This window comes from Crocodylus siamensis, chromosome 6 (genome assembly GCF_052110815.1).
Source record: "Crocodylus siamensis isolate JL-2025a chromosome 6, ASM5211081v1, whole genome shotgun sequence".
Classification (NCBI taxonomy): domain Eukaryota; kingdom Metazoa; phylum Chordata; order Crocodylia; family Crocodylidae; genus Crocodylus; species Crocodylus siamensis.
Window position 1 is genome coordinate 90,909,059 of NC_143400.1, and position 22,895 is coordinate 90,931,953.

The following is a 22,895-nucleotide window of genomic DNA, read 5'->3' on the forward strand; positions in this document are numbered from 1 at the left end:
AAGGAGAACAGTACAGGGCAACCGGGCTGAAGTGCCTCTACCCTTTATGTGGTTATCTGGACTTACGGCTCATCAGTAGTGTTGGACTGTCATACTGCCAGCTATAATAAGAAGCTGCCCAGTTTTATACAGAGACTTCAGTCTGATCTGAAAATGAACCTTTAGTGATGTTCAAAAAGTTCAGTTAAGTTTTAAAAAAATATATTTTTGCCGTTTCCCGGGGGAAATGTCAGACCTGCTTAAGTGTGTGTGAAGTGCAGTTCTCCTTTAGTGCAAGGGACTTTGCTTTTGAAGTAGTAGGGTCTGAGCGCTTGTCAGCGTATGACTATGAAGTCCTGGGTACACAGTGCAGTGCTGACTGGGAAGTTCGGTGTGGCCGTGGCTTTATGGCAGTCTGGTGCAGCAGATCTGATCTAGCTGATATGCTTCCTGTTAAAAATATAATGGGGCAAGATCCCCAGCACCCCAATGACCTGTGCAGGGCCACTGAATGTAGTGGAGTTCACTGTTTACACCAGCTCGGGATCCAGCTGAAAAGGGAATTAGGAGTAGCTTCCACCTCTGCCTCCACATGTTTCAGTAGCTTGCACTGAGACTACATAACACCTAGTAGCATAATGTTCACCGAAAGATGCCAAACACAACAGCAGTGAGACAAAGGAGATAAGTAGCTTCTGAGTGGGATTTACTGTATGCTACTGGCCTTGCTATGTGACTGTGCTCTTACTTGCTGAGAAAAAACAGGGGCCTTTCTTCTACCCGCCTGGGGCATCCCTCAGCCCTCTAAGAACTTGTCCACCAGCGCTGCACCAGTTTAATTTTAAAACAGTTTAGTTAAATCAGTGCATCTTTTGTGTGTGGATTCTCTTGTGCTGGTTACATCGTTTTTGCTTGGGGTCTATACCTTTAGGGCAGGGGGAGATGGGCTAGTGACTGCCTGGTAAAAGGGGGTATGGGCTTCGCATGCGTCTGCGATAACTTTCCATGTGCATGTTCTTACCCCACAAAAAGTAAAAGCTCAAATGTAGTAGCTCCGGGGTGTCAAATTCACCTCCTGCCCCAGACTGGATCTGGACCTCAGGGCTCTGCCAGCATGGGCTAGCTCCAGCAGCAGCAGCTCCAGCTCCTGACCAGCGCACACGATGATGGTGGTGGCGGCTCCAGCTCTCACTACATGCTGCGTCCCATGCCAGGGGTTGAGCCGCTGCCACCGATGTGTGTCCCCTGCTGGTGCAGCAGCTCTGGATCTGGCACAGAGCACGTAGCAGCCACAGCAACAGCTCTGGCTTTGGCACCAGCCGTGCAGTGGCAGCAGGGCTGGTAGCCGAGGAGTTGGGGTTGCCGTGGTGGTGATGAGTGAAGCAGCTGGAGGGCAACTGGGGCTGCATCAGCCCTCACTTGCCCTCCTGCTACTGACCACCATGTCCATTGAGGCCCATGGGTTTGGCAGCAGGCCACGCCCCCTCTTTTGGCCACACCCCCAACTTCCAGTGGTCCATCGGTAGCTCGTACTCAGAGAGAGTTGGAATAGAGGGGGAAAAGGGTTTCGAGAATCCAGCATGGGGGCTGCTTGCTTAACACCCCTGCCTTAGCCTATTTTTAGGGGCCTACTTACACTGTAGTGACACAACAGGTTTTTATTGGCCTGCTCATGGTGCACAGAGCCAATTTTGGGGGCATTTCATGTTGGCCCTGCCCCTCACCGCTGGTTGGCGGAGGGCGCCTTTACTCGATCTATGTCATTTCTGCTTTCTTTGCCCTGCCCTTTGCCACTGATTGGTGGAGGGCACCTTCACTCAGTCTACCTCACTACCACTTCCTTTTTTTTTTGGTTGATTTCATGGGAAGGTGTGGCCAGTGCTGGATTTCCCAGTGATCACGGGCGGCACTGTTTTTGCCAGTTTCTACAAAATCCACAACACCCTGATTTACGTAGGTCCTTACTTATTCCCAATAAAAGAGGGGACTACTGAATTCCTACCTACCTTGATCTTGTAGTTATCAGCTAGTCTTCCCATACCCTTAGATAAAATATGAGTCAGTATTAAACTGATACAAGAAAAGAGCAGTACTTCACCTACCTGGCAAGCGGAAGACCAAACAGATATGCCACATAAATTTGCTAAAGCCATGGAAAGAAGGAGAACCACCTAGGGTAGAGCCACCCTAGTTCCTCATTTCTGCCTCCTATCTGCTTATCCTTCCACCCCCCACAACCCAAACTTTCATACACAGCTGTTTGGTAATGGGCTTAATTCTCTAACTAGTAGTTGCATAGTTATTTTTTTAAGCTCTGCTGAAATGCTTAATAAAGTAGTCTTTTCTCTCTCTATTTTTTATTGATGATCTTGCCCAGCTTGTGTATGACAACCTATTGAATTCTGTGCAGAGCTTTCACTTGCAAACGTGTGCGTTTGCTGTGCCAGCAGAGAGCTGGTTTGGGTGCGTAGGCTGGGTCAAAGTGATTTGAGAGGGAGGGGGAGTTGGCACTTCCTTAGAGGTTATTAAGCATCCAGTCCATCAGTCCAGAGCAAGTTGCATTTCCCACAGCGGTATCAAACTGTTGCTTTTCATAGTACCTCATCACTTCCTGGAGAATATCTCCCACGCTGTAGCCCTTCTTGGCCGCTTTTTCAGCTAGCAAAGGCAGCTTCTTCACATCCTCATTTCCTTGCATGAATGACAGATTGGGCACATTGAACTGGGAAGCAACCGCCCACTGGAGGATAGCCTGAAGCTCTTTGTTTTGTGAGCTGCTGTTGGCATTCTGGTTGGTCACTATCACTTGAGAACCCGAGGACGGACCCATCAGCGGGTTTCCGTTCTGTTTTGATTGCGAAGCTCTCCTGGGCATTGCTTGTGCTTGAGCTTTTGCAGATGAGGCACCAAATGCATTGGGTTCCTCTGACGAGTCACCTATAGCTAAATCGGTGCCACTGCCTTTGACCATCAGGAGACACAGCTTCATTGCAGATTCTACCAGTTGGTCAATAAATTGCTTGTTGACTTGATCCATGTTATCAGACTGGTCCGCGGCTGAATTGGGCTGCTTGGCTATGGCCTGTTTGCCGGACTCGCAGTCGCTGGCAGGAATATGCTTTAAGGTCTTGTTTGCGTCACTGGAACTATCTTCTGCGTTGAGCCCAGCTTCACACAAGACCTTCTGTATGACGGACAAGAAGACGCTTGATATGTCTCCCTTTTGGGAGCTGAGCTGCTGTTGGTAATCGTTCCTTGTCCCTGCTGGTTTCGACCCAGAAGCCTCTGCAAGGGACCTGGAACTTTGGCTGGTCCCAGCTTTTTCGAAATGCGAATCGCGAGAAACAAACCCAAGCGAAGTGGCACCTGCCTCGCTGGAGTCTTTGCCCGTCTGTTTGGTTGCCTGTTGTAATAGATGCTGTTGTATCAACGTTAAGGAAGTCAAAATGAGGTCTTTTGCTAGGAATTCTGTTGAGTTGTTGGTTGTTTCCGGATTTTTTTCTTGACTCCCTTTTGCCTTATCCGGAGCTGTGCAGGTAGTTTTTGCATGCAGCCTTGTGACTCCTTCCTTCAGTATGTGCTCGCTCACTTTCTCAGCACAGGTCTGTATCTTTGGATTAGCTTTTTCCTTATCTTTCCCCTGTGTTTGAGTTTTCATTGCTGCAAACTGCATGCTTTGAGATTTTGAGTCTGGTGGGAACCCTGCTTTCAGTATGGTATATGCTAGACTTTGAGACCTGGACTTCTCTGGCTCTGATAAAAGGATGTTATAAAGTCTTCTTACCATAGCTTCCAAAATTTCAGTAGACTTTTGGCTTCCCATATTGAATAGATTTTTCTTCACTGTGGCAACAAAGTCAGAGTCTGTCATGAGGACACTTGTAACACTATGCAGATTTTTCATTGTTGAGTCTATCAAGTCTGATATAACATCTCTGGTGTGTTTGAGAACTACTTTCTTCAAAACCAGGCAAGCTGGAACTTGCTTGTTGCCCTTCTTTTCAACTTTCATGGTCTTCAAGAATGAGACCATCACATCTGAAGCAACCTGGTTTGCATAAACCATTAGCCCTTTGCTGACAGAAGTACCAGAATCATCTTGCCTGGATGTTTTGGCTTGCTGACACAGTTGCTTATCGGAAGATTTTTCTGCTTCATTGCAGCCTTTCTGATGGGACATCTCGCCATAGAAAAGTGATGTTTTCTTGGACCTTGGATCATCTTCTTGTTTAGTAGTCTTCTCTTGAGATGCCTTGGGGGATGGTAGCTTTCCATGGGGGGTGGGTGTATTTTCCTGAGGGGATTCATTCACCATCTCTGATGCAGGGTTGTTTCCGGGGGCGTGGGGATTACTGTTTTTCCCTTCTCCAGAAGAGTTCTGAATTGCCTGTTGCATACATTTAGAGGCTGTGCCTTCTAGCTTATCTGTAATCTCTTTATGTGCCATTTGAACAACCAGTGAGCAGAGCTTATTTATGTAGCATGAAATATCTTCTGGATATCTGTTTCCTTTTTGGGCACCCAAAGACTTCAGAGATGTGTCGCTGTTCTGGGCCATCTTCTTAGATAGTGACAGATTAACGGAGGTGTTGCTACCTTTGAGCTTTGGAGGGTTATCCGATGAGGTCAGTGCATGCTGAAACCCAGCTGCATATTTCTGAAGGTCATTGTTGAGCCACCTTATGACACTGAGTTCATCACTTGAGCCTTGCTTAAAAAGGCAAACCGTCCCTTCGGTCTTAGAATGATCGTGCTTCAAATTGTCCTTTACCACAATGACCTCCTTTTCCTCCAGATCAAACTCATTTGAGCGGTCAGAGAGATTGCTGGACTGGCTCACAGCTTCCTTTGCTTTTGGATCTTTGTCTTTCACGTTCAGGCTGGAGACATCAACAAAACAGAGTACTTTATGGTCTTGGTCCTTCTGTGCTTCAGGGTTGTAAAGGTCTACTTTACACAGGCCTGCCTGGCTGCGTAGCCAGTCAACTTCCTGAGACATTTTTGCAGATTGCCGATGGAACTGTACCCAGTGCTCGTATATGAGCTGAGCTGCTGTGATGACCCGGCCAAACTTGGTCTTGCTTCCTCTCTCAACTTCCCATGCTCTTCTGCCGTCAAATGTGATCTTCACTTTTGTTAACAGATGGTTTCTATAGCAGTGATGACATCATAAAGAACAGGTTTTACCAACACCAATGGTTTGTTTCCAACAGTTGAATAAGAGGCTGCTATACATTTTTTCTTCCTTTGAGGCTGTGATTGCTGTGTCTTGTAATGTGGGGCAGCCAAGTTCACGATGCCATTGCACAGGTACAACTTTGCAGCCAGCCCTCAGTTATGTTACACGTGTACACAGCAGAACTGAAAAGCAAAACCAGATGCAAATTCAGATGCTGCAGTGAAAACATAATGAGTGGCATGCTGGTTGTATGAGAGGGAGTTAACAAGGAATTAACAGCCTTAGGCACAGTTTGCAGTTTGTATTCCTCAAGAGACTGTATTTTCCTTTAGTTTTTCACTAGAAAAAAAAAAAAGCTTGTTATAGGAGAACTTACAGATTGATTCAGTTAAATTTCTTGTTATCTTTCTAACTGGAAGAAAGATACTGTGTGTGCATCTCTTTATGTCTGAACTGATAATGAAGAACTATCATTATCAAGTCTTTGTCGGTTGCATATATTTCCAAAAATAGCCCATCCAATGTATATCATATCTAAAATAGGTAATTCCCATGTGCAGCATATTTTCAGAAGATAAGACCTCAAGCAGATTAACTCAATTTAAATTTGCGTGATTGCTCTTGTATTAGTTTGTCTGAAGTAAACACGGTAAACATTATTTATCTAATTGCATAATGTGTGGAAAATATAGTTTTCTAGCAATATTTGGTAATTGCCTAACAAAAGGCAACTCGGATTCAGCAAGGTACTTTAGGTATGCATGTGATTTTGAGCACGGGGTGGTTCTGTTAAGGTCAATAAGATTGAATCCTTGAGGTCACCAGAACTCTTGTGCTTCAAGTTATGCATGTGGCTAAGCACTTAAGCTAAAACGGGGCCTAAGAAAGGATTTTTCGTCTGAATGAGAGACTCAATGTCAGAGCCCGTCCTACAAAAGCAAGGTATGTTTCTCATCCATAAATCAGGCTTGCTTTCTTATGTTTGTCTTTTTAGTTCACGAGATGGTGTCCTTCACCAGCATCCTGAAATGAGTTACAGATGTGAAAATTAGAACTAAAATTATATAAGAGTTAGCCTCAGCCCCTCGCTAAAATATATATACCTATATGTTATGTATATATGCAAAAGCCAACAGTCAAATGTTAGTTATCTCGTTTGGAAATGGAAATCTTGCCAGTAGAAACAGAAAGTGTTCTCACAAGATTTTCATTAGTGAAAAGAAATGAACGTGACGATATCAAAATACAGGAAGGAAAACTAATTTGTTTCTGAGCTTATATGAAATCAGAAATTTTAAGACAGCAAATCTAGATCTAGATAAATCTAATCTCTCTTTCTATATATATCTATATCTATATCTATATCTATATCAATATCGAGATATATAGATATATAGATGTGTGTGTGTGTGTGTCTATATATATATATAGAGAGAGAGAGAGTAGACTTATCTAGATCTAGATTTATCTAAATCCAGATAGATAGATGAGATGAGGGGAGAGGGAGGGGGGGATTAGATTTATTGGTTAAATTTTTCAAAATAATAGACCCTAACTTGAAGACTCAAATTGCTTTTATGAAAATGGCACATGCTTTCCCAACGGCGGCAATGCCTGATCTGTACAGAATGCTATAAAGCTGACCCTGTGAATGCTACGAATAGCTTTGTCTTCAGGTAGATATTACAAATGTACTTTAGACTAGAGAGCACACGGGAGGAGGTGGAGGAGAACGAGCAGGACCGTGGTAGGGAGGGAGTGTTGCAACCCTGATTCAGACAGTGGCAGAGAAAGAGGCTGCAATAGCTGGTGTTCAGAGGCCATGATCCTCCCTACCCTTTCTGAGGCAGATTAGCTAGGTCTCATGGAGGCTGTTGTTGGCAGTAGCATCTGCATTTCCCAAAGGGAACTGGGTTCATTCCTGAAAGGTTGAATGTTTGGGACACTGGTGCAAAGATTGGTCCAAGTTTTTGCACGTTTGTTTAAGTCAGTATCCCTGCAGAGTGAACTGAACAAAACCATAAGGGATTGGTGAAAGAAAATTAAACTATTTACCTATTCTGTATGTAGCTCAAATACTATAGTGAATGGGCATGATAGACTGCCTAAGATAGTAAGAGAGAAGAAAATCTGACCCTATACCACTTAGCCCTCAGTTTTAGATACAATTTGATGTGTATTTTGAAAAGAATGAAGCACTTTTGTCCACATGCAATCACAAGGATCATCACAGTGCTGAACACTAGCAAACCTCTTCCAGAAGTAACTTGATCCAGGATGATTGAAACCATGCTTGAATCCCAGAGATACTACTTGGACTGGTGAGCTGAATATGCACATGAATGTTGCTTTGGAAATGTTCAGCCTATACAATCCACAGAGAGAAATGTCAGGCACCTACGTTCCTCTTTTCGAGGCATCCTTTTCCTTCATCGGTCCAAGGCAATGAGAAAAGCTCAAGTTTGACTTCCATCACGTTGCAAGATGGGGCCAGGAACTCTCCTCCAGGGTAAAGTGGGCACCAGCAGAACAGATCTAGCATGGGCTTCATTCATCAACTTAGCACACGAACAGACTTCCCAGAGTGGGGAGGAAACCACCAGGAAGCAATGTTAGGGTAATTTTACAGGAGGAGGTTAGCACTGGGAAAACGGTACGTGAAATAACTGAGCTGCCTGAAACTGTTGTTAAGCTTTTGACTCTGACGGGAAACACTAAGAAATCAAGTGTAAAATCAGAGAGGGGGTATAATACAAAACTTTGATTTCCCCCCCCCCTTTTTTTGGGTTGCCATCTGCTTTATCACTTACATAATGTTAACATTCTTTAAAAATGGGCAGATGGACCTCATTCAAGTTCTGACAGTAACTCTTTGTTATTGGTACAAATAGCTTCAGAGGTATTTAATTACCATTAGTAGTCATCAGTTTGCTGCTAGCTGGTGACATTCAGAATAGTAAGCAGGCTGCATTCTTTGTGTCCAGTGAGTTCATAGAAAGTTAAACCTACTTTTGACAACAGACTCAAGCTTAGCTACCATTAACCCCTCTTCAGTTACTGGATGATGTGTTTGAACAGTATGAATGATTAATGAAGGTTAAATAGTCCAGTTTCTATCTTAAAACCTTTTGTTATTGGCAAAGGGCAGGGCAATGAGCAAACGGAGTAGAAATTCAAGTATTTGGTCTTCCCCAAATAGTTGTTTTGGCAAATTACATTTTTTTAAGGAATGGGGAGGACTGTAACCAAGTAGCACAGTTTGGGCTGGTTTGGCAAAATTAAGTGAGTCTCGCCTACACGTTTAAGCATCTCTGTTTTTTCTCTCAACCAACAAAGGAACATTAAGGTAAAAAATAATCAACCCATCTAAAAAGATTACCATTATGGTTTTGGTCTAGTAAGTTTGGGGCTGGTGTATCTAAGAGGAGATGGAAAATGGAAGACCTGCTGAGAAATGCATCTTTAGAGAATTACTGGGCTCAGAATTTTGTCCACATGGATGTATTTATAAGCAGCACGCTTACAGACTGGGAAACTCCCTTCTTGAGAGCACGGAGGCAGAAAGGGATCTTGGAGTCAATAATGACTCCAAGATGAACATGGGCCGACAATGCAAGGTCACGGTTGGCAGGGCTAACCGGACCTTGTCGTGCATCCACAGGTACATCTCAAGTACAGCCAGGGAGGTGATCCTCCCCCTCTATGCGACACTGGTCAGGCCACAGCTGGAGTACTGCGTCCAGTTCTGCGCGCCCCATTTCAGGAGGGATGTGGACAACATTGAAAGGGTCCAGAGAAGGCCACCCGCATGATCCGGGGACAACAGGGCAGACCCTACATTGAAAGACTGCAAGACCTGAACCTGTTCAGCCTTCACAAGAGAAGGCTGAGGGGGGACCTGGTGACTGTCTATAAACTCACTGGGGGGACCAGAAGGGTTTGGGGGAGACACTGTTTCCCCAAGCACCCCCTGGCATGACAAGGAACAATGGACACAAATTGTTGGAGAGTAGGTTTAGATTAGACATCCGCAAGAACTATTTCACAGTCAGGGCGGCTAGGAGCTGGAACCAACTTCCAAGGGAAGTGGTGCTGGCCCCTACCCTGGGGGGCTTTAAGAAGAGGCTTGATGACTACCTGGCTGGACTCATTTGAGTCCAGTTTTTCTTCTGCCCAGGCATGGGGTCGGACTTGACGATCTACAAGGTCCCTTCTGACCTTACTTCTATAATTCTATGATATTTAATATACACGTGAGTCGCCTCACAGGGATCCCAGGTATTTGCTTGAGAACCCAAGACACTTAATTTTCATTCCTTCTCGTGAGTTGTGTATGCCAAGGAGGATCTGGAAGAATCAAGATCTTCTAGTACAGAGATGATATGTCAGCAATTAGCAAGTCGTTCAATTTGTGAAGCATCATGGAGGAAGGAATGAAGATAGGACTATGAGGAGATCCTATATTTATTATATGTGAGTGACCTCACATGGGTTTGCAAGGACCCTCAGGAGGTCACATCTAATCCAACCTCCTGCTCAAAGCAGGACCAGCCCCAACTACATCATCCCAGCCAAGACTTTGTCTAGCAGGGTCTTAAACACCTCCAAGGATGGAGAGTCCACCACCTCGCTGAATAACCTGTTCCAATGTACCTCTTTTGTGCCTCTTTTCTACAGCCTTTGGCATCATTATTCACCAACACACTGCATTTTTGCCATCATCACATCAGGAGACACAGACAGCACCATGTGAGTTACCTGACCAATCCCAACTAACCACATAACATGGAACTGTTGACGTCCGATCCATACATCCAGAGAAGAAAATTACCCAAAGAACTTTAAAATAATGAATTAAATCAAGGAAATCATCATTGCCTGCTAGACAATCTGCCACCAGAAAAAGACGATCTTTTTGTGGAAGAAGCTATTCATGGCAGAGTGCTGGGTAAATTCTAAAAGTCACGTACATCCAGAAAGAAAAAAAACATTGAGCATAATCTAGTTAGGTACACATTAAAGAAGTCAGCATTTTACAACACCAGACTCAAGCCCGTAACCCCTAATGTAGTTAAGTGCCTATACATTAGGGCTGTGCAGAGCAGGTAATATTCGATTCGACAGCCATGTCAAATATTAAACTGGGTCCCATTTCGATTTGCCGCCTGCTTCGAGTTGAAGCGGGTCTGCTTGGACTCGAGGTCGAAGCTCAGTCGAATATTTGAGCTGCTTCGACTTCCCCATAGGCTATAATAGGGAAGGTCGAAGCAGGCTATAACTTTGGCATTTCCTGTCTGATCTGGATGAAACTTGCCGAAATGGTAGCTCCTGAGGAGCCCACAAAGCGTGCCAAGTTTCAACAAGATAGGTTCAGGGGATGCAGAGAAACTGCACCCCAAATTCATGACAGCAAACCACCTGTAACTTCTATGTGCAAAGCCACAGGGAGCTCAAACTTGCAGGAATGGTAACTCCTGAGGAGCCCACCAAGCCTGCCAACGTTCACGGTGATAGGTGCAGGGGTTGGGGGGACACTGCACCTTTGGCTGCTGACAGACAAAACTCCTGACACACATGGAGCGAGGAGGGTGGCGTTTGCTCCGTCTGCGCCTGGCGCTTGGGGACCCCTGGCAGTGGGAGGTTCACCTTGAGGATCACCAGCTGCTCCCCCAAACCAGGATTCAAGCAGGTGCGGTGGGGTGTCACAACATCCACAGCCACGCTGAACACCCTCTCGCTTGGCACACTGGTTGGTGGACAGGACAGGTATTCCCGGGCAACTGTGGCCAGATCTGGCCACACTGGGCTGCGGGTTGCCCAGTAGGCTAAGGGGTCGCAGTCCAGGGGCTCCACCGGCTCGGCAAGATAGGCAGACACCATGGTGTGAGGGCTGTCTGCCTGATTCTGGGACCCCCTCAGGTTTGCCATGGCCTTAGCCCATATTGGCAGCACCTGTGGTGGACGGGAAGACTGGCTCGGGGATGGCAGGCTGGGTTCAGGCAGTGGAAACCCCTGTCCCACTTCCCCCCGCCTCCGCCTCTCTGCCTCCGTCACTTTCTTAATAAGTACCTCCCTCCAGCAACTCAGTGTCTCGCTGCCACATATGGTGCCCTTCACCCTTGGGTCACAGATGGTGGTCAGCGTATGCACTGTGTTGGACCCCAAGGGTTCAGGCCTTTTCCTAAGGCCTCCTTCACCCGCCTCACTGGTGCCTGCACACTGGTGCCTGCACAGTGGCCTGCCCCAGCCAGGAACATCGGCCCCCAGGAAGCTCTCCGTTTGGCTGTGGAGCTCTTTCACTATGGGGACCACCTGGCTGAGGAAGGCATCAGCAGCACTGAGGGTCTCAGTAGCCTCAAGGAAGGGCTTGAGGACCAGCAAGATCTGGGAGATGGCATCCCACTCAGCTTGGGTCAGGGGGCCACTGATCCCAATCTCCCCAAGCAAGGCCAGCTCATGGATGGCCTTCTGTTGCTCCACCGGCCTCTCGAGCATCAGGTATGTGGAGGTCCACCGAGTCTCCACGTCCTGGATGATTCTGTGCTGTCAGAGCAGACATTTAGCTCTGCTTGTTTGTCCCGCAACATCTTGCCCCCCTTGATGCTCCAGTGGAAGTAGCCTGCCACCTTCCTGGATCTGGAAATGAGCCTGCTGGTGTTGCTGGCGCCATCACCGGCAGCCCTGTCCCCCCACAAGGCATTCCTCACAATCAGATGTAAATTGTGTGCCACACAGCGAATACCAGCAAAGTTGGCATCACGGACTGCCTTGACCATATTGGCCCCATTGTCGGTGACCATGAAGCCACGGGTGAGCTCAGCCTGCCCGACGCCCAGCCACCCCTGCACCATGCGGTTCATGGCCCCCCTTATCTCTGCTGCTGTGTGGGACTCATCCATCACCTTGGCGTGAAGGAGAACCCACCGATGGCCTAACTGGCCACACCAGTGCCCTGTGAGGGAGAGGTATGCATGATCTCCACCCCAGCTGCTCCAGATGTCCAAGGTGAAGTGTACGGTCACCTGCAGACCTGCCTTGTGTAGCTCCTCCCTCAAGTGCTCCCTGCATGCTTCGTATGGGGGGGGGGGCACGACCGTCCTGCTGAAGGTGGTGCGTGTGGGCACCTGGTAGGATGGAGCCAGCTGTGCCAGGAGCTGCCTGAACCCTGGCCACTCGACAAAGGTGAAGGGCTGGCCATCCAGAGCGAGCATCTCCCCAGTGGTCTGGGTGACCTTGCTCACATTTGCAACTGGTCCCTTTTGCCCCTAATGTGCCAGGGTGCCCTGCCTCTGCTGTGGGAGGATGGGGGCTGTGGAGCAAGCGGGGGCCGTTCCTGTGGCAAAGGGGTGGTACCTGAGGAGATGATTCAGCATCCCAAGGTGGTCATATGCTTTGTTCCCTTGCCCTGGCTGATTTTGGCTCTGCAGTGCACGCAGATAGCAAACACGGGATCATCTGCCAGCTCATAATGATCCCAGACCATGCTAGTACTAGGCCTTTCCCTCTGGCGTGCGGGTGCATCTGTGGATGCTGCTGAACTCTCCCCCTCTTCAGCAGTCAGAGGCACAGCAAGAGAAAGAGCGGACTCGGCTGAGCCGCTTGCCTTCACCTGTACGGAGGCACCTCCTGAAGTGCCTTCTGGGAAAGGCTTCGTGGCTTGAAAGGAAAAAACCTGAGGGGTGTCGAGCACAAACTTGATTGATTCCCCCTCCTTCCCCAGGACTTCCCTTGCCAGGGCACAGAGATCCACATCCAGTGCCAGCTCTTCTTCTGGCACGGGACGGCTCAGCATCGGCAGTGACACGGGGTGGAGCGCGCTGCTGTGCTGGTTGCAGTTATGGTGGGAGAGGTTGTGGCTGCTGTGTCTGGACATGAGAGAGTCTCAGGCACAGGCAGTGGCTCTGGTGGCAGTGCTGCTCCCCTCACTTTACTGCTGGTAGCAGCCTCATCCCTTGCAGTGGGAGGAAAGAGGCTGCGTCTGAGTTTGGTGGGGGGGAGAAACTGCTTGCAACCCCGCTTGCTCCCTCCCCGTCATGCAGGCTGGCCAGTGCGGCCACCTGGCTTTCCACCCCGCTTTATAACGTGTTCCTTTGTATGTAAACTGGAACCTCTAAGTGTGCTGTGCGCCGCGGATTAGATTTCTGGATGTTATATAAATGTGCTTGTGTATATAGATAATATATGGAGAAGCGTTGGTGGAAAGAATGAATGCGTTACATGCACACCATAATGACGGCATCAATGGGCGAGGCGCCAAGATGGCAAGCCCCGCCCTCCTTCCCGCAACCATCACAAAAGGGTAAAACAAATGCTGCCATACCACTACTTTCATTATCAGAGTGTCACCAACATAGGTGAGGTCGGCCGGTCTGCAACGCCAAATAAGGCCTGAACACAGCACCCTGAGAGGTGAGAGGTGAAAACAGCCAGCTCACCGTTGAGCGCATCACCCAAGTGATGTAAGGGAGCACACAGCTGCACCCAAGCGAGGTCGTTCATCACCCGCTTCGATTATCACAAGGGGCGCTAGCCTGATCACCTAGCTTCCGCCTCCCGTTCGCGATTAGCAACCGCCGAACGCCGCTTCATTGCCGGCCCTGACATGATTAGCAGTCTACTTCTCGGCATCTCGTTTCTCTCCTCAACGCTGACTGTGAGTAAATAAACCTCTATCTTCAACTACTCTCCGCCTCCGTGACTATCACGTCACCACCTCCTGTCAGGCGACGGGAGCTGGACTCGCGTTAACCGTCCCATCGAGAGCTAAACGACCCTTCTAACCCCGCCATTCCGGTCCCTTGTGCTGCAATCGGACAGCAGTGTGACAGAATGATGTATTAAAAAATATATGTGTAAACTAAATTCCTGTATATAGAATAGATCCTAGGCTACTACTAACCCTATCCAATATAAGCATAAGCTAATATGAAAAGTAGTTATAAAATAAAAGCACCAAGTTCTCAGAAATCCCTGTTGCTAGCATTGCAAGCAGGGAATCTGTTGAAGACCAGGGCTTCCAGCCATCGTGGTCTGACGCAGAGGTGCTGGCGAAGACCAGCAGCTCAGAAACTGACCCCAGCGCAGAAAGCAGGGAGCGAAAAAGCTTCTGCCTTTTATGCATTTTCTCTGGCCCTCCCCCAGAGCACTGGGATTGGAAGGGACCTCAGAGAATGCTGACAGGTCACTGGCCAGCCACACATGTCAGTCATGAAAGCACGCCTTCCCCCTCCCCCCCCCCCTTACTTTCCTTCCCCACCCCCCAGGGAATCCAGTATAGGCAAGTCGAATATTCGACCTGTGCTGTTAATATTCCACTTCCAGTATTCAATTCGACAGCTATTTGGCCAGCTGCTATTCTACTCGATTTTCACTTTTCAAGGTCGAATATGTTGAATATTTGTCAAATCGAATATTAAGTTTAAGCTTTGCACAGCCCTACTGTATATATCTTTGAAGATCTGTGACCAAAAGTTTTTAGGGACATAATTTCTTTTGGGCAAGGACCATCTTTTTTGATCTCTGTACAGTGCTTCCTACACTGTAGGAGTGCATCAGTACATGCTCGTCATCACATAGATACCAAAGTGTATCTGAAAATACTTGAGAGATGAATTTCTCCAATTAATGAGGAAGGCAGCCTGATTTTTCAGTTATCCATCTTATTCCATTGCATCTGCCCCTTCTGACAGCTGAAGATTTCATGCACTTCTGAGTTCATCAGTCTACAAGCTGAAATTTGACTACTCTATCATTGCTTTCTATTTTGCTTTTTTCCCCAGTAAACATAGTTTTAATTCACAACTCCAAGTGCAAAGGATGAGTCCTTATCTACCAGAAATATCTACTCAGTCTTCGCTAATAGGGGTCTCTTAATGTCAACTTCTTTTAAGAGTTCACATTGTTATATCATGTAGCATACAGGGTCTGAAGGATGTGATCTAAAAGGGGTTAAAAGGATATCTGATGTTGCCATAAAAACTAGACAGGTCTAGCCCAATCTAATCTCAGTGAAGTCGAATATCTATAGGGATGAAGGTATATTATCTATAGGTGACTCAGCATTGATTTTTGTCCCATCTTCTATCTAGTGTCAAAGCCCTGAACAGCTGACTAAATAAAAGCATCGGAAACATTGAAGGTGCTGGTATTGAAGGAAGATGACAGTTAATGGACCACTGTACTTATAGTGCTGTTGCAGTGGGTCACAAGTGACCTGCAGGGCCACGCTCATTAAGAGCACAGTGTACTTATGTGCTCGATCGATATGTCCTGGTAAACAGAAGGATATTATAATTGCGTAGAAATGATTTTTCAGTTGTTGTGGAGCATGTGGAAAATAGCTTTCTGAAAATATCCGTGTCATGCACATGTGCCCTCTCAAAATGGTGTGAAACATCTGGGCTTGCCTGACTAATGCTTTCAATGTTGTTTACTGTATGGTGAAAGGGACCAGTGCTGAACTCGGGTAGTGTGCTCATTATTGCTTTACAGAGAATTAGAACAGCACAGCCATGCCTGATGGGACTCTCCTACTCCCATAGTAGCCGTAGGCAGAGATCTAAGGTAATGTTCTCCTTATAATGATATGGTTCACCCCAGATAGCATTCCTTGCTGTCCGAATCCTGCAGTCAGTACTCAGGCAAGTTTCCCATGGACTTCAATCAGACCTTGCTTAAGTTAAGACTAAGAGGCGCATCTATACGTGCATTAATGCACTTTAGTTAATGTGCATTAAATCTAGTATCTCCATTGTGAGGTACTTGTACACACCCTGGACATCTGCTCCAATTGAGCAGGCTCAGTTAATCAAGTCTGCTGGAGTGTGTTAATTAACATGCTCCAGCAGCCTCTGTGTCACATGTATTCAGCATCCCCGTGCTTCAAAATGGCAGCAGGGGCACTTGAACTATTGCTTGTCAAATGAGCTTTAGTTCAAATGCCCCTGCTACCATTTTGAAGCTCAGGATGCTGAATACACGTGATGTTGTAGGTGTTTTAGAGTGGCTAAAAGTGACTCTAATAAAGTGACTCTAATAAAGCTTTCCCCCCTCCAATTTGGAGCACGGGTCTAGACATGCTTATACACAAGCAGGGCAGCTGCTCCAATGTGCTGGAATTCCAGCACATTGAAGCAGACTCGATTAATTGAGTCTACTGGAGTGTGGCAAGTACCAGGCTCCAGCAGCCTCCTGCAGCTCATGCATCAGCATCCACGTGCTTCAAAATGGCAGTGGGGATGCTTTATCTAAAGCTCATTTAAAGCACTTTAGATAAAGCATCCCTACTGCCATTTTGAAGTGTGCAGACATTGATACTTGAGATGCTCTGGGTGCTTTAATTAGAGCAGCTCTCAGAGTGCTCTAATTAAAGCAGCCCCCACTCCCAGGGCACACGTATAAACATGCTCAGGTACTAGGAAAATACCAGGCATTAGCCTTGGCTTAATGCGCATTAGCTAAAGTGAATGCTTTTTAAGTTAAGCTTAATGCGCATGCGCCCATTTTAATGCGCATCAAGTAAAAAAGAATGTTTTTTACGTGACGCTTTAATGCACGTTGAAATTGGCTAATGCACATGAGTAGATGCACCCACTGAGAAGCAAGCATCTACTTAAACTCTAGAGACCATACTCAGAGGCTTTTCTCCTTTTCCAACCATGAATGATTGTAAATATATAATAACGTTCTTTATGTATAATATTATTGAATATTGTTCCCTAAGATGCATGATGCTTGGGAACAGTGGGCTGCTTCATAATGAAGCATACTACTGCTTCATTAAATCCTAGGTACAACCTCTAAGAATGGCATAGATGTTAGATAGCTGACAAGTATAATTTGTTAACAAAACCCTATTTAACCTTGATAAAAGAGTCTGCCCAGAATGGTCCAGAGTGAACTACCTTAAGCCTGCGGCTGGACCGAGTGCAGACCTAGCATCAAGCTCCCAAGTGCATTCTGGGCCAGAACCCAAAACACGGCCTGTTGCCGCCATGTGGATTGTCGAAGCAATGTAGTTGAACTCACCAACGCAATCTCATCTTGCGCCAAGCCTTCTTTTGGGCCAAAAGCCTGGAAACCTCACTCCCAATATCTGTGCACTCAATTATTATTCACTGCTTTCAAGGTGTTTAAAGTCCCTCTCTCCTCCATAAGGTCACATGATCACACACACACACACACACACACACACACACGGTCAGTTCTACAATTTTTCTCTCTCTTATCCCTGGTTCTTTCTCCTTATCACCAGTTAAGTGTTTAATATGTTTTCCCCAAAGCATGGGACATCTGTGGCCGAGAAGGGAATTGAATTGTGGTATTCTGAGCTCCACACCCAATCACTGGCCCATTCTCCCACTTTGAGAAATTTCTCAGCAATACCACATTACCTGGATGTCCAATTAAAATTCACTGTCAGTTTGATTTCTGAATAATAAATAGGTATAACAAACTATTCATGCACAAGTTACAGGCCAGTAATTATTTGTCGGAATTATTCAGTGAATCATTTCAGCGAAAAAAACCCCCAGGAAAATTGTAAAGTGCTTCTAGACAACTGGCAAAGAAAAGCAGAAGCAGAATTTATCTAATAAATGGTTTGCTCCAAATTATTTACTCATTTTATTTACTATTAATTTATTGTACCGAGACTATTAGCTGAGATCTGTAGCTGCATGGAGGAAAGCACAGCCACTGAAATAGATCATTAGAGTCCTATTTATCTTCTTTAGTGTCAGATTATGGCTGGCTGGGGGGAAAAAAACCTGGTAAAACAGAGAAAGTTGGAGAGATTGAAACGTATCCCATTATATAACATAGATAATGAAATGTACACGCCACCTAAGGACTTTTTAAAAATATCTTGTATAATATTTTAAAGAGTGATTAGGAGGGCTGATTCACACGTCAGCAGCCATTTTTCGTGGGAAGTAGTAGAATTTTAATTAGCTTCATATTCATTACTCAACCAATACATAGTCTCTAATTGCACCTTTGGTGTATTTTGCTGCCTGTCACTGGAGCTCACTTCTATTAACTATAATCATTTAAGGTTTTATGAAGCCTATCTATGGTATCTGAATACCAGTGTGCAAATGAATCATTCAGCCTTGCAAACTTGTCATGAAAATTTGCCAGTCCAGGTATAAAATCTACTCACTCGCTACAATAATGATTATGAATGGATGAAAAAATAAATAATGGCTTATTCGACCAACAAGGAAAACTACTTACTCCTAGCAACTGGATGGTTGAATTTTACAGGTCAGAAATAGTGACCACAAAGTAGTTATCTACAATTTTACAATTTATTTAGAAATCAGTTTTGCTGTTTAAACGTATCCCGTTTGAGCAGCGTGGAAGGGAGTTGGGTTTTGTCAAGGTGCTTGAATTCTGTGCACGTGAATGGAATTTCGTCTCTGCGGGGAAACCTTGTTACTGAAAAACCGTCAGATGCACCATATGATTTTTGAGATTAGAAATGCATACACCTGTCTCCTTTTTATTGCTTCATAATCATTTGTCATGGCATTGCATGCTTAATATCTGCTAAAACAAGTTCATGTTAGACCATTCAAAAGAGCAGCATTACTTTGCTGTAGCTAAATCTTACTTTCCTGCTAATGCATTTTTATATTAATAGATTTTATTATATTTTAATGATACTTATAAATTACAGGTACACAAATATAGACCAAGAAATAAATATGCACTGTATTAATTAAAGAACAGATGTTGATATATGTACTTAATCCTTTTTCAAACAAAATTCCCATTAGCAAGAGTCAAATTTTGTCTGAAGGATGACTGAGTAAGGACTTAGGATTGTGGCCACTTGTAATTAATACCTAATGCAAGGAAGCCCCAGTCCCTGATTAGGGACTTCTAGACACTGCCAAAACCAAATTCACAATAATCACAGTAATGGACACTTGCATTATTAATAATGGATTGGCAGGGATACTATTATACTTCCATATTCTTCTGTAGTTTGTGACTAAAAAAATTATTTTTTTTTCTGAATGCGAACTGGCTCAATATGTTATTCTCACACCCAGAAAATATCAGTAAAAGTATTATTAATAATAATGATGATGATGATGATGCTTGCACAAACTAACAAGAGGGAAGCAGATGGAAGAGTCTTTTGGCTTAATTTTTTATTAACTTCTACTCTACAAAGCGTAAGATGAAGTAGTAAAAGTGCCAGGGGACAAGCTGGTCCTAGCCAATTTCCATTGAAACCATTGGAAATCTTTCCAGTGGGAACTGGAGTAGGTCCTAGACTATTAACCTGACTGCCAGAACCAAGGAGTTCAAAATACATTTTTGGGGTAAGATTTATTAAAACTTCTGAACATTGCCGAATGCAACTTCCAAATCCTTGAAAGCTCTCCTATTTTCAGATACCTTGCTGAAAATGGCTAAATTGATATAAAGGAGGGTTCAGAACGTGATTCCAAAATAAATTCAAATTTGGGATATAAACCCAAATCTGATTTTCTATATCTATGTAGTACTATTGAAAACAGTAAGACTATGGGAGTGTGTAAACGAAACGGGGGCGCTAAATTGAAGCGGTGGGTTTTAAAAAACACTGCTTCAATTTAGGGCTGATGAAACCCCCGTATTGTGTACACACCCCATTGACTTACCTGTCTCTCCAGCAGGGAGGGGTGTATGAGCAGCCGGCGGGTGGAGCCGTCTCTGAGCTTTGGAGGCAGCTGGAGCTTCCCTCCATGATAGCAGCGCCCCTCCAGCAGCACTTGCCCACAGGCACCCAGCTCGGCCGGTCCCAGGGGGCACCACAGCCTGGGAGGGAAGCACCGGGCCCCTGCACAGCTCAGGCAGGCAGGCAGGCTCCAAGAGGGGTGGGGAGATGAGGCTCACCACTTTTCTTGGACAATGCCTGCTTTTTTGGGCTGCTGTCAGGCTGCCTGCAGGGCTTCCTGCAGAGTCATGGAGCTTCACGGAGCCTGGTGCTTCGCTCTGCAGCTGTAGGGGCACCCCAAGTCATTGAAGGCACATTACGCCACCAAATTTCCTACAGCAGCTAGAATTAATGCACAATATGCCACTGAGGCATGCAAACCCCGATAGCATTAAAGTGGCAGCATTTAGCCTGCTTTGAAGTGTTATGTACACACACCTCCCAGTTCATCTACTCATGGCCCATGATGTTAGTTTCAGTCTGGAATTCACTTATCCCTAAAGGCTAGAGACAGAAGTTACACATAAACTGGTTTAAGTGATCAGAAACTGGTTTAAACCTGTAACAGAACAGAAGTTTAGTACACATAAACCAGTTTCAAAATGGCTGAAACAGGTTTAAGATAAGCCTGGTTAAATGCAGTATCAGACTAAACTGATTTAAGTTAAACTGGTTTATGAAATTTCTGTCCCAGACCCCTTCCTGATTCAAGTTAAATCAGAGTTCTGCAGCATCCCAGCATGCTTTTCAGCCCTGGGTAGGGCTGTGCTGTCTGCTCCAGTGACCAGGGCTGGCCCTGCCCTGCCCCTTTGCTCCCTAGCTGGAGCAGTGAGGCCTGGTTCACTGGCCTTACTGGCCTGCTCATGCCCCCTCCCCCTCTGTCCCCCAAGCAAACCCCAGATGGGGTCTGAGGTCAGGGAGGAGGGTTAATCTCACCTTCCCCTGAGTACAGAGCTGCCTTGCCCTGCTAAAATGTAATGCTGGCTGTGACTGTGAACTAGTTCCTGGAAGCAGGAAGACAAAGTGACGACCCTGGGAGTCCTGCTGCTCTGATTCTGGACTACAAATCCCGGAGACCTGAAGGGCAGTAGGAAGAGTAAGTGAACACATAGCCCAGACTGTGTTTATAGCTCTTGAGTTTATCATTTTTTCAGAGAAAGGACTATTCATGTTCAAGCTTTTATGAATTCAGTGCTACTACCCCCCAACCAATGCAGAAGCAGAGCACGGGCTGAGGCCTGGCCATGCCCCCTGCACTCCACCAGGGCTTTCTTCCCTCCCCTTTGGCAGTGGCTGGCAGGTGTGCTCTAGTGCTCCCTGGCTTCTGGCTTGAGCCATTGCAGGCATATGGCTGCATTTCCTGAATCAAACGTGAATGTCTGTTCATTTGCTTATCGGTTCCCAGGGTGCATGCAGGGTGTGAGCCACCACCCTCCGCACGCCCAGATGAGACATTTATGGATCTGTCCCACACTCCGCCCAGCTGTGCAATGCCTGCTGTAGCCCCAGCCCCACTCCCTCTCTCACCACAAGGGCCTACAGGAGTGGGACTATGAGGGCAGCTGCAGCCACTCCAGAATTCACCGTAGCCCTCCCAACCCTCCCTCCCAGCACTAATGACCACCCCAAATGCAGCCTGACTTAGCCCCTACCGGGAAGAGCCTGGTGCTGCCCTAGCTCACAGTCCCAGCCTAATCTACCCTGCATGCAGATCCATGGGCACATGCCCCCCATGCCCTCCCAGGGTACATACAGCAGGAGGAGCCACCCCGCCTCCCCACACCCCCTGGACAAGCCGCTTGTGTCTCTGTCCCATGCTTCATCCCGGCTGTGTAGCCATCACTCCCTCCCTTGCCTCAGGGGTGTCAATCTCCCCCTCCACCTCTTAAACAAGAAAAAAGATATAAAGGGATACAGGAGCTGAAACTCCAAGTCAGAGGAGTACATTTATTTAAAAAGGTTGAAAACTCCTGCACAGGTGGGTAGGGCTAGGATTCAGAGTGATCTAGACAAATTGAGGACTGGGCCAAAAGGACTGGGGGTTACTGGCTGGACAGCAGTTCCTCAGAAAAGGACCTGGGGGTGACAGTGGACAATAAAATGAATGTCAGCCAGCAGTGTGCCCTTGTTGCAAAGAAGGCTAATGGTATCCTGGGCTGCATCGATAGGTGTGTTATCAGTAGGTCAAGGGGAGTGATTCTTCCCTCCATTCACCATTGGTGAAGCCACATCTGGAGTACTGTATCCAGTTTTGGGCCCCACTACTACAAAAAGGATGTGAACAAATTGGAGAGTCCAGCGGAGGGTGACAAAAATGGGGAGGGGGCTGGGGGACATGACTTATGAGGAAAACTCGTGGAACTGGACTTATTTCATCTAGAGAAGAAGAGACTGAAAGAAGACTTAATAGCAACCTTCAACTAGCTGAAGCGAGGTTCAAAAGAGCATGGAGATGGACTGTTCTCAGTGGTGGCAGATGGCAGAACAAGGAGCAATGGGCTCAAGTTGCAGCAAGTGAAGTTTAGGTTAGATAGTAGGAAAAATTTTCTCACTAGGAAGGTAGTAAAACATTGGACCAGGTCACCCAGAGAGGTGGTGGAGTCTCCATCCTTGGGGGTTTTCAAAACCTGGCTCAGCAAAGCTTTGGCTGGGATGATCTAGGTGGGGCTGGTCTTGCTTTGAGCAGGGGGTTGGACTAAATGTGACCTCCTGAGGTCCCTTCCAACCCTCCTTTTCTGTGTCTCTATGTGCTACATTAAAGGGTATATGGGTTCAATAGGCTCAAATATGACTGTTAGTAGGACATAACCTTGCACACAACTTGTTTTCAGGTCACTAGTAGTTTTTTCAACTATATTTATGCAGCCGTAGTACTTCTGCCCGTAAGTGCCGTAAAGAGACATTTTTGGGAAAAGTATACCTATCTAATAATATGTAAATGACAGTCAATCATCCTTGCAGTGTTCCTGGATAATTAGCCATTAGGCCTGTCTGATTACTTCCATGAAACATGAGTTGTCTTTC

The 22,895-nt window shown here is 46.1% G+C and overlaps 1 protein-coding gene across 2 annotated transcripts; it reads right to left on the reverse strand.

Moving 5' to 3' along the window:
- Nucleotides 1-2,494: 2,494 nt before the first annotated feature.
- LOC149863143 (A-kinase anchor protein 4-like) lies at nucleotides 2,495-4,978 on the reverse strand. 2 transcript variants are annotated; one of them, XM_090052963.1, is made up of 2 exons: nucleotides 3,557-4,978; nucleotides 2,495-3,457 (listed from the first exon to the last, which is right to left on the reverse strand). In XM_090052963.1, the coding sequence occupies exons 1-2, from the start codon at nucleotides 4,976-4,978 to the stop codon at nucleotides 2,495-2,497; spliced, it is 2,385 nt and encodes a 794-aa protein (XP_089909089.1). The 2 variants fall into 2 exon arrangements, with proteins under 2 accessions (XP_089909089.1, XP_089909088.1); XM_090052962.1 differs by having other exon boundaries at nucleotides 2,495-4,978.
- Nucleotides 4,979-22,895: the final 17,917 nt, after the last annotated feature.